This window comes from Dryobates pubescens, chromosome 8, assembly GCF_014839835.1.
Source record: "Dryobates pubescens isolate bDryPub1 chromosome 8, bDryPub1.pri, whole genome shotgun sequence".
Taxonomy (NCBI): Eukaryota; Metazoa; Chordata; class Aves; order Piciformes; family Picidae; genus Dryobates; species Dryobates pubescens.
Window position 1 is genome coordinate 14472865 of NC_071619.1, and position 14582 is coordinate 14487446.

General features: G+C 37.3%; 1 protein-coding gene across 8 annotated transcripts in view; it reads right to left on the reverse strand.

The window, feature by feature from the left end:
• Window positions 1–1268: 1268 nt before the first annotated feature.
• CPEB3 (cytoplasmic polyadenylation element binding protein 3) overlaps window positions 1269–14582 on the reverse strand; it is a 78243-nt gene continuing 64929 nt past the window's right edge. For all 8 annotated transcript variants that reach the window (XM_054163624.1, XM_054163632.1, XM_054163631.1 and 5 more), the window contains 4 exons: window positions 8328–8446; window positions 6982–7096; window positions 4431–4612; window positions 1269–1553 (listed from right to left, as the gene is read on the reverse strand). In XM_054163624.1, the coding sequence (XP_054019599.1) occupies window positions 1326–1553; window positions 4431–4612; window positions 6982–7096; window positions 8328–8446 (644 nt within the window). In that variant the 3' untranslated portion in view covers window positions 1269–1325. The remainder of the gene's footprint in view (window positions 1554–4430; window positions 4613–6981; window positions 7097–8327; window positions 8447–14582) is intronic.

Below are 14582 nucleotides of genomic sequence, written 5' to 3' on the forward strand. Positions count from 1 at the left end.
GTTAATGTTGGATATAGAGGCTTTAACAGTTAAGTTTGATCACAGTACTAGACTTAATCACTTTACTATATAAAATAAATTGCACAATATATAACAGAGCACCGCAAAGTACTTCATCTACCATCCACAAATTTGTTTTAAGAATATCCTACAGCTAGTTTTTATACTTGTTGTAATATAGGTCATTCTGTAATGGGCTGATCCTAATTTCAGAAGCATTACATTTACTGAGGCATGCCTTCCTCCAGTCAGTAATCAATTCTCTTTTTTTGTTTGTTACTGAGTATTTTGTAGCCTACATAGATTCATAATTTGTGCATTGTGGGCAGGTTTTATATTAAACATATATAAAATTTATTGCATGCAGCAACCTGATTAAGTAAACATGCAGTCAAAAAATATTGACCTTCCTTGGAAGCTTTTCTGTATGCTATACTGATCTCCTTTCAGCAGCCATCACTATTTTAATCACATATTCATTTTTTAATTGATACCCTAGCCTGAATAGAGTATTACGGTATTAGTAATACCATTTTAATAGCAGCAAAAGCTATTGCAGCATACATTTACATAACACTAAAAGACCTAACAAACAAAACAAAACAAACCCAAAACAAAACCAAATAAAACCAAAGTAAAAAAAAAACCACAAACAAAACAGAACCAAAACAAATTAAAAACTCAAAACAATTAAAAAAAATCAGCAAAACAAAAGGAAAAAAAAAAAAAAGGTCTGATCCAGCTTATGAGGTATCATCCTTACAAGTCAAAATGGAGAGCAACTAAAGGCTTATTTTCTTTAAGGGTTATTACTACTCTAAATGACCCAAACTAATGATTGCTGAACATCCATTTAAGTTTTTGCTACATCTGCCACCTACTTGTGAATATTACCTTTGGTAAGTCATCTGCTAGGGGCAAGTCTAAATTTCTGAAAATAAGTGCATGCTCCAGTTTAAAAATAAAAAATAATTATAATAAAAAAATCTTCATCACATACACATCAACCCAGTGAAGGCTGATGAGAATGGCAGTCTACATGTCACTAGTGACAAGTCTTGTGTAGGAAATTAAGGTACCAAGCAGATGTTTGTGTGAATCAAAGTGCAAAATCAGTACAGTTACACTCTGCCGGTTTGTATTATACTGGACACTGAGTTCAGTAATGTGACTGTAAATAATAATAATAGTACTAAAAAGACCCATATCTTCATTAAAGTCGAGGACGAATGCACAGATTTCCAGAACACTAAGCCCTGAGGCAGCGCTCTCTTTTCACTCGATTTTATTTACTCCAGTACTTGTTGCTGGGCGAGGCCTGGGGTTCAGCTCCAGCGGAACGGGACGTGGCGGGGCCGGTCACCTCCCTCCTTTACCAGTGGTTTGTGGAACTCTCGCCCAGCACGAGAGTGTATGCTTGCCCAGCAGTATTCACAGTAATACTGCAAACAGGTAACATTGGCACAAAAGAATGGAGCAAATTTTCCACCACAGCGAGTGCCCTGGCATTCATCACACATCTGATCATCCAGCACATATGGCTTCACTTCCACCTGCATCAGGAAGGAGAAAATTCACTGTTAGAAGACTGCATAGTTTTGCTAACTGTGAACAGGAGGTACAACACTCTAATTCTTTTGACTCTATTAAAGGTTTTCAACAAAGGCTGGTAGTGAAATTTTCATTCCAACCACTTTACTTGTCAAAAAAATCTCAAGAAAGAAGCGTGTGGTTTGGTAACTATTCAACGTTCCTTGGAAAAGTTAGGTATGTGAAAGTGCTAAGATGGAAGTACAGTAAAAATAGCATCTCTGAGGATTTTGCTGCTCTCTAAGAAACCTCCAGGAATACAGTTGTTATGGGGGCAGGGTGTGAGAAAGCAGCAGTTTAGGAAGAAAAAGGATAAAGAACAAAATTATAGTTCCGAAATGCAGAGGTCTGGTGAGTTCCAGAGGGGTTTTCCAGAATTTTTTGTTCGTTTCTTTGTTTGGTGTTTTGTTGTTGTTTCGTTTGTTTGCTTGATTGATTGTTTTCCTGATGAACTTTAAAATGCAGGACCAGACTAATAAGACTAAACATATTTGTATTAATACTTTGTGTTATGCTGGCAAAAATAACTGCCTAAAGATTTGTAGCTTTACAAATGTAGTCAGATTTCATAGTTGGTCCAAACATGCCCTTGTGATCAATTACAAATAGACTGGACAGCCTCTGTCCTGTGCTCAGTTGTAAACACCTTAGAACCGGCACTTGTGCCAAATACAGTAGTACTCTGATGTGTTTGGGCACTTGGCAATAGTACTATTGTAGAAGCTGACAACATGACAGTTCTCTTCCATGTGTCTGTCTTAAGAACCAAGCCTACACATTGGAGTGTTTCTTTGTTCTGGGGAAATCATCAGTTTATGGATTTGTAACTCTTATGGCTCTATGATGCTGTTTAAGTACAGTAAAGTACATTAAAAGAGGGGAAAAATGTATTTTTATTGTAAGTAGTTTTGCTGTTAAGTGCACAAGTACTAGTCTGGCAAAACTGGTATCTTGCAAGCAAAATTTGACTCCAGTAATAATGCTTAAATAGGTACAGTATTGCAGAAGCACAGAATGAGATAGCAAGTTAGAAAACAAGAAACACATTACACAAAAAAAAAGCTTGATACTGAATTTTGCTTCAGCTTATCCTGATCACATTTCAACAAATGTTACTCATTCGAAGTACAGTTTATGTGGTGAATTATATTTCTTGCCTATGGAACAGCTTAGAACTGCCAATTTATTTGTTACACTGTACTGCTAGTAGTGCATGGAACAAGTCTCAATGACTGCCATTTCGCATATTGGGTGTCCCACCACTAAAATTAGAAGCATCATGTAAAATAAACCAGCACTGTCTCAAATGAAATTGGAAGAAAGCAGGTCCAATGTCCAGCACTTTTCTAGATCCCCACCTACTCACATTTTCAAAGCATGTATTGTGAAAGTTTGAAATAGATTTCCCCTCCACCCCCTCTTTTTCTTGTTTTGGTTACTAGTGAAAGAGTCTGCAGAATGTATGCTGTATAATCCAGAGATTTCAATCTATTAGATCTAAAAATTAATATTTAAGGACTGATTAAGAGGCTTCATATTTCTTTCAAACTCACAGATAAACCTATTTTTAACATAGAGAAAAGATAGTTAAGTAAACTTAAATTATCAAGCAACCAACTGGGGAAAGTACTGATTGATGGAAGAAATTACTAGCTAGCATTATTTGTATGACTCCAATCCTAAATCTTAGAAGAAACCCCAAGGTTTTAAGCATGGCTGATACATAAATCTCAAAAAAGTTCAGTACTGTGATTAAGACAGCAAAATTAATCATCATCTCTTCAGAATTCAGCGAACAAGAAATATTTAGGAAGATCCTTGTTAGAATCATGAGTTACAGCAGCACCACAGAAAAACAGTTTGAGGATTTACAGCTCCATCACCTCACCTAATTGACAGAAAGTTCAGTTTAGATTTTTTAAGAGAAAGTAAATAGAGTTTGGACTTTGCAGCTGGGTGTTTTTGTATGTATTCTGCACATAACAGTCAAGCTGCCTTCTAAAGAAATAACTTGGATTGGATGAAGTAGAAAACAGGCCATTCCTACTGTAAAAATACGAAGCTGCTGTGCATACTATACGTTCTTTTGAACAATTCTAAGTGCCAAGTCCTCAAAAACACAGCTGTTATTTGTACATGTAATCAAGAGGTGAAGACAGGAGGTCTAAAGGAAAAAATAAATAATCTGGACATTAAGTAATGTTTTCTTTCAATGTCTTCAACTAAAGATTTCTCTAAATACCATCACTCCACTCTATACTTGAAAAGCCCTTTAGAAACCAGGATTTGATAAGGACTGAACAAACTACCCCTTTTGCGTATTAAGCAAATTGGGTTTGGTTAAATAATTGTCAAGATTCTTAAGGTCAGCATTGCCTGTTAGGACAAACCTGTGTTTTAGGAACCTCAAGTCTAGACGTACCCTGCTGAGAGAAAATTTGCCTAACAATAGCTGAAATGCCAGAAGTAGTCACCAACTGAAAGCCGTTGATGTACAATAAGCAAACATCTAAAGGAGGAGAAAGAAGCTGGGAAATTCTACAGTCTTTGACCTTCAGAATTCAGAACAAAACCAAGAAGAAATGAGCTTACAGCCAACAATTTTCTGGGTTTAGTGCTAAACAGTTGGTTAAGATGTTTATGATTCCCCCCAGCCCCCCTACTGCTTTAGCTGTTTAAAAATTAAAAAAAAAAAAAGGCAGCTTTGAAATAATTCACAAATGTCATCTGAAGGACAGAGGTTGCAGCATTCCCCTACACAATGTTAAAATAAGGATGGTTTTTCATTTTGCTGCAGTTTTGCGAGTAACACCCATACTGTTTCATGCTGTTTTACTTACCCGTTTATCAATGTCATTATGTTGGAGCTGGACAAAGCGAGCACTGATAGCAGCAATATAGCTCTGCTGATTGGAGAAAGCCACCCTGCCAGCACCTTTAGGATACTTCAGCTCTGGGTCTGTATCAATGCCAGCATAGCAGACACCTCCATATAAACGGTCCATAATCATTGCCAATTCAACTGCAATAAGTAAATTGTTAAATATTAGAAGTTTAAGATAAACAATAATGTTGAGTTTGATTTAGAATAGAATAAACCAGGTTGGAATCATAGAATAGATTGGAAAAGACTTCAGAGATCATCTAGTCCAACCCAACCAGTCCATCACCCAGCACCTCCTGACTAACTAAACCATGGCTTCCAGTGCCACATCTAATCCCCTCGTGAACACCTCCAGTGATGGTGACTCCACCACCTCCCTGGGCAGCACATTCCAATGGCCAAATACTCTTTCTGGGAAGAACTTTCTCCACACCTCCATCCTCTGCCGTAGCTTAGTTGATTAGATGGTGCTGGATGATGGGTGGATGCAATGATCTTAAAGGTCTCCTCCAACCTGGTCTGGTCGAGACCATCGCGTCCAACCTATTATCCAACCCATCTAATCAACTAAACCATGCAAGCAAGCACCCTATCAAGTCTCCTCCTAAACACCTCCAATGATGGTGACTCCACCACCTCCCCAGGCAGCCCATTCCAATGGGCAATCACTCTCTCTGTGTTTTGTTGCAATAACAGAAGAAAAAGGCAGCACTATTTGCCTTAGTGCACTTGCACAAGGTCTAAAGCAGCAAATCCAAATTGGCTTTCACAGACTGAATCAACCCTACATGAATTACAGTAAAATATAAAGGCAAAAAAAAAAATTAAAATCAGATTCTGTAAAAAGAAATTTGTCATGACTGAAGGGTGAAAAAAAATGCAGAGTTACATTGTTGAAATGTCAGATCAACAGGCTTGGAATTGATTATATTGTAAACCAAAACTCTGGTATTTGGGATTAGGTATTCAGGATCTCCTCACACTCCAGTCAAGCTTGTTAATGCTAGTTTACATATAAGATCAGTTAAAGATATTCCTGTATTTAGAACCTGATGTTTTGCCTTAAGTACTAATGTTGAAAAGACATTAGTAAGGAAAACTATGCAGTGTTCAGGTACTTGGGGGAAAACTTCTGTATCAGATCTTTAAAGTTGCAAACAAGAAACATTTCAAACAATTTGTCTGGTTTGGAAATGAATTTAAATGCACTGGGTTTCAAATGCAATGCATTTCAAGTGTAATACATGACAGGCCAAATGTCACACAGTTCTATAAAGGCTATAATTAGAAATGAGGTAATGTTTAATTCTTACTATTTACATAATTACTGTCTTAAAATCATGACTTATGATAAGATGGTGAGAGAAGTGAGAGCTGGCAAGAAACATGGGCTGGGAGAAGTCTTTCTTTCAGCAATGACTGTGGGACCTTGTGTGCAGCTTCTCAAAAGAGTTAGGATTAGGAGAACAATAAAGTGAGGAGCTAAAGTTCTAGTGGGCTGGAAAGTGGCTGCCAAAGGAAAGGAAGGGCTACCAGGAAACCAGATCCAGAAGTCTTTCTTACAGACAGTGACTGAGGAGGCTTTGTCTACCACAGCCCTGGAACACTAGCATTAGAGTTAAGAGGATGAAAAAGAGAAACCATGCAGCTGACTTGGAGTGAGGATGAATTAGGACTACTAAAGGGAAGTGAGAGCTGCCAGAAGACCTATCAAAGAGAAATGTTTCAACTGGCTTCATGACCTTGTCATTGGCTCACCAAAAATAACAGGCTTAGGAAGGGGGGTAGGTGGGGCAAGAGTGCCAAGCTGCATCTGCGAAGAGTGCTGAAAATGGGCTTTCAAATAAAAGTGGGGGCTGTCAGGAGATCTGGGCTGGGATAAATCTTTCATCTGGCCAAAGGCTATAGAGTCTTGTCTATGGCTCTGCAAATAAAGGCAAGGAAAGAAAGTTAAGGGTGAAGAAAAAGGATTGGCAAGAAGAGCAAAATTACAACTGAGTCTGGAAGGTGGTGTTCAGCAAACAATGAGGCCACCAAGACACCTGGGACGGGAGAAATTTTTCTTCTGGACAATGGCGAGAGGCCTTGTCCATGGGAAAATCGAGGTTAGGGTTGAGGAAAAAAAGGAAAGAACTGCAGTTGGATTTATTTTGGAAAGGGGCTGGACAAAGGTTGTCTTCTAAACAAATGAAAGGGGAATGAATCTGCACCTCCGCAAGTAAATTAGGATTAAGATGGCATACGTTACGAAAAATCAGATAAATTGTGGGATATTACACAAATGTGGGGAAAACTGTTTCTTCTGGCAATCCCAATTAGTAACCTATTTAGAAGGCAGAATATGTTCATGGTTTGTATTTCACAGACAGGAATATGCTCAGACTTAGAACGCGAGCTATGAATTTTGAAAACTTTTCTGTTCTTTCACATGAAGTATATAAATGTTCTGAATTTTCTGCTTAATCTGAAATTCCCTGCTACATGCCTTACAGTTTTCTTCTACTCACCAGCTCGGAGGGGCCGTGGAACTCCTCCAACGAAGATAGTTTTTCTTGGATCCAAAGGCTGAGACCCATCCATCACAAAGTCACTGTCACTTAGGTTCCAAGGTCGAATTTGCACCTGCATTAAAGGTTGACCTCAGTAGAGGAACTTGACAACTCAAAATTAAGAAACAACTGACAAATCTTTCTCTAATTAAAAATGTAATTTTTTAACTGAGTAAACCCGGTGAATTTCTGGTGTAAGCACCAAAACTACTTGAGAACATAGCTACCTGAGCCTTTGGAAGAAGTTGGACAATTCATCTATCACCTCTAGAGGCCAGGCTTGAGTCAAATTTCATCGTGCAAACTCCTACCTCATCGATTCCCTGCCCCTAATCGCCTTTATAGCGAGAAATCTGTGAAAGGACTTTTAGAACATTTTATCATGTACGTGCAATTACTGTTGCAGTTTGGGCTTTCCTGAAATGCCATGCAATGATCAACAAATTTCAAAGCACTGATAAAGTGGACATAAAGTAATGTCTATGCTCTGATACAAAAGGAGATTTTATAATGTGTGTGTATGCTCACTTCTGTTAAGAAGCAGGCCTCACAGATGATAAGTTTTTAGATTACTCACAAAAAGGCCTGCTCAGAAATTATTTGAATAAAGCTGTTCATCCATCCATGTTTTTTCTGATCCTAGACATCACATAAGCACATTCACCATGCTGTGATATCGGACTGTTCATTTATCTGTGCAAGCTTTTTAACAGGTTTTTTAAAAGGCAGCACACTTTGCATCATATTTTTCTGTAGCTTTCATCTAATCTGTATCTATCCACAGCCACAAAAAAGATGAGCATTAAAGAATGCTAGACATACACAGATTAGTGTCTGTCTTCTATTCTGCTATAGCTGTCTGCCTGCAGTTTATATAAGGTAAATCATAAGGTAAATTGTAAATTGATCAGCTAATGAATGCTGACAAAAATAATTAAGAAATCTAAAGTAGTACAGGAGATATCTGAAGTGATCTGGATTTCAATTTGGGGAGGCTAAGTTTTCTGTCAAATAATAGAGAGGGAAAATTAATTATCCAATTGTTTTACAGCTAACACTGTAAAAGGACACTTGCTCCTGTGAAAAAGAGTACCAGAAGCACCACATATAAAATTCAATTGAATGTGGACTTTCCCATAAAGAAGCAAATGTTTGAACCACATTATGCTGCTACAGAAAGTCCATTCAGTGTAACAGCAAAGCCAGGAACAGGAAATAGACAATTCAGTTAGCTATAAGTATTTATTTATTAACTGAAAAGAGTAACAGCAAATGGGTTAGCAACCATGGCAAAAGCTGCTTACTGGTTTATCCTTGATTGTAGGACTAGACACACACAGGTAAAGTTTCCCATCTTCTTCCAGACAGGCATCTATCAGAGCTTGTACAGAGCTTTCTTCCTGGAACAGCAGAAAGGCATAACCTTGGAAAGGATAAGGGCACAAGAAAGAAAAAGATTAATTTATAAAGTGGTTTTTCGCTTGTGTTTTGGTTTGGTTTGTGGCTTTGTTTTGTTTTTTAATAAGGAAGACAAGCCTAAGAAGCGAGTAAGATATATAAACTATAAATAATTAAAGGTATTAGTTTGTTTTCATTAATTAAATTCACTAAATATCCTCATACAGTACTGTATATGCATATGGTTATTTGATTAATTAATGATTTTGAGCAATGAGAGTATATGCTGGTGAATAAGGGGTTCATATAATCCAGCAACTGCATCAAGAGCTATTTATGAGTAGTATCTGCTGGTATCAGTGATTATCATCCCACAAAGAAGGCACTGACCTTCTGGTTACTATATACAACAGGGTCAAAAATGTGGACAGGTAAACAGATAATAGACTTCCATGATGATATACTTAACTATGAAAAAAAAAATAAGGCTCACCTAGCTAAAAATAAGCATGAGTGAAAAATGAACGTGTTGTGTTTTATCATGTGTCAATGACCTGCTGTTATTTATATTTCCAAAGAAAGAAAGAAAGAAAGTCCAATAAAAATGGTTCCAAGTGATTCAGAATTTTAGGACTTTAGATCAGACAGTAAAACTAAATGTGTGTGGCATTCAGTACTCTTCTGATTGCAGTTGGCAGGAAAGCTCTCTTCAGTTTTACTTAATGCTATTAAATTTGAATGAAGAGTTGACCCAAGCAGTCCATGCTTTTGCTACCTCAGAAGTGAAACGAATACAGCACCCTGCAGAATTAAGCAAAGCCATCTAAAGAAGGGCTGCTAGACTTGCATACAGCTGCCTTTCTATTGAGCATGCATTGCTCTTTGCCCTATAATCAGTACAGTTTTCTCATGGAACGTGAACGCATTGACTTTGACCTTCATAATTTGGCCTTTTGTGTCTTACAGGCTACCTCTTTTCAGAAAATCTGCAGCAATTAGAAGCAGTTGGAGGTTAAGCAGGGACTGCTGGACTTTCTCTGACTATGACTCTTGACACAAACTAAGAGCCCCTGTGACGAGATACCATATTTAAATGATGACAACCTTTGATATAGCTTTACATAGTCTATTTGCCATTGATTTCTCCTAATTTTGTGCTGAATATTGAATGAATACTATTTGGCATGCCCTTTTTACACAAACACTGATAGATAAAATAAAAAGTAAGATAGACACTAAAGAAATGTTTTTCTCTTTCTGGTTATCATCTACCAAATCACCTCTTCCTCTACTATCTCCAGCCCTGTATGATTTCTCAAAGAATATTAAGAATTCTATGCAGCTGTTTGTTTTGAGGTGAAAAAAGGTTTAACAACAGTTATATCCCAGAACACATCTAAAAATATTCACTTTCCCAAGAAAACAAAATAGTTTGGTCATCAATCTTGCTAGCAAACAAGAAACTTGCATATCTAGAGTTGGAGCGGATTAAAGATACCAACCAGACCCAATAAGCACTTCTTGAGTAAAAAAAGTGTTGGTTTCCTCTCTAGTAGATGTAACTCTGCTAAAACAGTCCCCTAAAGATACCAGCACACTCCAATGTTTCAGTTTCAGACTTTACAAAAATAATTACATTAACTGAGTATAAAAATGGCCTTGCAATCACTATCACTTTCAGCTTTATTTTCCACTCATGCACTTGTTAGATCTTCCTCACTCCATACCATTCCTTCTGATGATTATATGCAATAGTCAGAGGAAAACCTATATACAAATTAAAGTATCTTTAGCTTAGCAGCTCTTTCAGTCTTATAAAATACCCCAGTGAGAAAACCAGATTGTTGGAAAAGGCTGCCATGGCAACTACACCTCCAAAGCCCACACTTTATAGTTCAGTCCAATCCTTGCCTTATTCTTTGTATAATACCTTGTGAGAAAAATTCACAGAAGATGCAGTACAGGTCATTCTGGTACTATGAAATTCAAATATGCACATTTATGCTCCCCCCCCCTTTTTTTTTTTAATGTTTACAATACATTTTAAAATTTTTAAACATTTAGGATTTATCTTCTGACCAGAGCATAAGATTTGACCTCTACAAATTACAATATTGCCTATTTCAGGCTTTCAAAATCTTCAACCAGCAAAATATTGGAAATTTCTTTAGCACAAACTAAAAACAAAAATTGGGAAATGTTTATTGTGGCTCAATTGCCTAGCAGAAAGCTGGGCAAAAACTTGGGATGCTTCTTTCCTCTATGAAGCTTTTTCAGGCATTTTTGGGCCATAGTAAGAGGTTACATCTGTGGTACTGGGAGTTGACAGCCATTTGGGTGTACTGTAAATGGCACAGTCATAATTTCCCAAACCAGGTCAAATTAACCAAACAGATCTCTGGATGCTAGATTACAAAAGCAGTCCAAATTAGTAAGAGTTCAGTTTTCAGACCTGAGGCTTGAGCTGCCATGAACTTCACTAAGTTAACACTTCCTCATTTCTCTAGACCTCTGTGACTATTAACACATTCTCCTGAATGTACACCTCCACCAGTGGGCAATAAGTTTGGTGGAGTGACATTAAATCATTGGTTGTATTTTGTAACCCATGAGAGTAGTAGGAAAGAAGTTTGGTATACTAGAATTCTTACACTCCTTTCTGGATAAAAGCGATTAATTGTATGAGTCCTATGGTTGTATGAACAGTCTGCAGTCACTGAATGATGAAGGAATACTTCAGGAAGATGCTAATAGAGTAGCTGCACTGATCTCATTTATTAAAGTCCAGAGTGGATTTAAATCCAGCCATAATTTATTTTTCTCTTAGAAATTTCAGTTAATTATGAATTAGTTTGATGTCTTCACATTGACTGGAATTTATGATTTTGTGCTCAACTTTTGGATACAAAAAGTAATTTATAAGTTAAGTTCTTGCATTTGAGCACAGCAACATATAAATTGCTGTGCAAATGCATCAACCATGAACTGCATATTCTGGTACAAAGCCAGCATTTTGCCATTCCAATGTTATATAACCAACAGGGAGGATTAACCTATTTCTGGCTCTTAGCATTAGGGCTACTTTTCAAATAAGGAAAAATAAAACCCGTAATGACCAATTGTCTGTAAAGTCAAAGAGTACTTGAATGTGTCAGAAGCCTGCATATCATCTATTGATTTTCTATGTAGTTGAGCTCAAATCCATAATTTCCAAAATTCAGCCTATTTGCAAAATTAGATATAGAAATCATACTGTAAGGGTCATGTGTCTTCCGTATTACAACACTGATGTTGGCTGAAAGAACTAAGACAAGAGAAGGACTTTCTCTTCTCTTCACATACTGCAGAGCAAATCAGAACGGTCTTTGGGTAGTCACATATATTAATTTCATAGGAAAATGGAAAGACTACTTACACTTACAAAAAGTTAAACTACCTTTGAAGCATTTTATTTCATTCCATCTTTAAAAAAAAAATAGACAACTTCTCTTTTTTTGGATGTTTTTATAGGCTCCAAGATTACAATAAAACCTACCATCCACCTAAGATCTCCTATAGAAGTATTTCAGTATAGCTATCCACTTTGTATTATTATATGAAAGGTAAGATGGAATTAAGTTGGCAAAGAAAATTACTGTTCTAGTCTCATGTCTTTGGGTTTACTTTTAGATGCTTAAGATGGCTACCTCAAAAAAAGTAGATCTAAATAGACTCATCTTTTTCATTAAACACAAATAGCACTTTCTTCTTCTTCCCCTCCCTCTTCCCCCAATTAAGTTTTTTTTACTTAGTCATGGATGTATTTACTAGATCTTTTAGAATACATTTATTTTAGAAGTCTGCAGGAAAGGAACACTTAGAAACAGTATGAACCAAATTTCTAAATTAGTTCATGTGCTGACAAAGGGTCATTGCTCAAAGTCACCCTTAGTAATCTTATTAGTAGATGCTTTGAACATGAATAAAACACATTTCTAAATCCAAAGATGAAATGACTATTAAAAATGGAGCTCATTTTTGAAAAATAAAACTCTGAGGTGTTAAAGAAAATGCAGACTCTCCTTTTAAGCACTGCAGTGACATGAGTGGATTTTGGGGAAAAAAAAAAAACATCAAAGGCTTTAAATACTTAAGAAACCTCAAAATAGAAAGGGCTGTAATCTCACTTAGCTACTGCAGAAGAGTGAAATTATGTATTAGCCAGGGCTGCAAAGATCAATTTCTTTTAGTCAGTCTAATTTTAAACGGCAGTGTATCACCCTGTCAGCTGATCCTTTCTCTAAAAAACAAAAGGTGTCTAAGAAAGGCAAATGTTTTTACTCTTTTTTTCATGAGTACCAGACTATGTCTGAGTAGTCTGATAAGTAAGAAATTCCCCATATGCCACATCAGAGACAGATTTTAGGGTAGGTTTTGTTTGGGTTTTAATTAAAGGTTTGTACTCAATATCCTCAGTTGGATCCCAAATCTAAATAGCAATTAAATGAAGCATACATAGTTAAATGAAAGACAAGATGCATATGAAGAAAAGCAAGCTGATCATATGAAAGACCTGAATGAAAACTGAGGTTCTGTACCAGTAGCTTCTGCAAGATAAATTGTGCATCTTTGTAATTCCAATTTTATCATTAAATAGCCCACATCACTGAGATTACCAAAAGAATGGAAACTAACATTTAACCTTTACAACTCATGATCTTACCACATCACAAATACCAGAGAAATTGAAAGCCTCCTGTGTTGTCATAAATGCTATGTATAGTTGTCCCCCACATCTTGAATTAAATGGGAAAAAACCACAACACCAAACAACCAAGATGCAAAACAGAAAAAACCCAACCCACCCACAGAATGTCTGCTTGCCCCATGAGGACATGCATTGCACTGGGGACATGACAGAGGTGCCACAATGGTTCCCTTGCACTTTGGCGCAGAAAGAACATTTCACTTGTGCTGTAGTGAACATAGTGTAGTGCCTGCATCAAGAATAATGCAGCCAGCAGGAGCAGGGAAATCATTGTACCCCTGTACTCAGCACTGGTTAGGCCACGCCTTGAGTACTGTGTCCAGTTCTGGGTCCCTCAGTTTAAGAAGGACATTGAGACACTTGAACGTGTCCAGAGAAGGGCAACAAGGCTGGGGAGAGGCCTTGAGCACAAGCCCTACAAGGAGAGGCTGAAGGAGCTGGGATTGTTTAGCCTGGAGAAGAGGAGGCTCAGGGGAGACCTTATTGCTGTCTACAACTACCTGAAGGGTGGTTGTAGCCAGAAGGGGGTTGGTCTCTTCTCTCAAGCAAACAGCACCAGAACAAGAGGACACAGTCTTAAGCTGCACCAGGGGGAGTTTAGGCTCGAGGTGAAGAGAAAGTTTTTCACTGAGAGAGTCATTTGCCATTGGAATGTGCGGCCCAGGAAGGTGGTGGAGTCACCATCCCTGGAGGCATTCCAGAGGGGATTGGACGTGGCACTCGGTGCCATGGTTTAGTCATGGGTCCTGTGGTGACAGGTTGGACTTGATGATCTTTGAGGTCTCTTCCAACCTTGGCGACTCTGTGATATACAGCTAAAGATTTATGATTTCTTTCAATTCCAAAACACATCAAGAACACAAAAGGATTTGCTAGGCATGGCTACTTCAAGACTTTCACTGCTTATGGATAAAAATAAAATAAAAAAATAAATAAAAAGAGAAGTATACCTATACCACCTCAGTTTGTCCTGCAGTAAAAGCAGTCCTACCCACCTGTATGGAAAAACGTCAAAATGCCCTCTTTAAAATAAAAATATTCTAAAAGCATACTAAAGCCTCTCTCTCTATCTAGCATTTTACTCCTACACTACAGTAAAACCCTACATCAACAAATTTATAGGGTTGTCTCCTCTTTCAAAGGTCACAGCCATTTTAAAACATTAGACTTCGGACTGCAACGTGATCTAGAGCAGATATAAATCATAGAATTAAAGGGCATAAAAACATAAAAGAAAGACTGTAACACACTTTGGTTTATTGCAGTTGTGATCATATGACAAAGACTAACTTCTGATGAGGCAAGAGATTTCTTTGTGAAGTTGTCATGCTGCTGACCCAGTAAAAACACGCATTTATATTCATAAACACAGGGAGAAACAAACAAACAAAAATCCAAGAACAAATTAAATGCA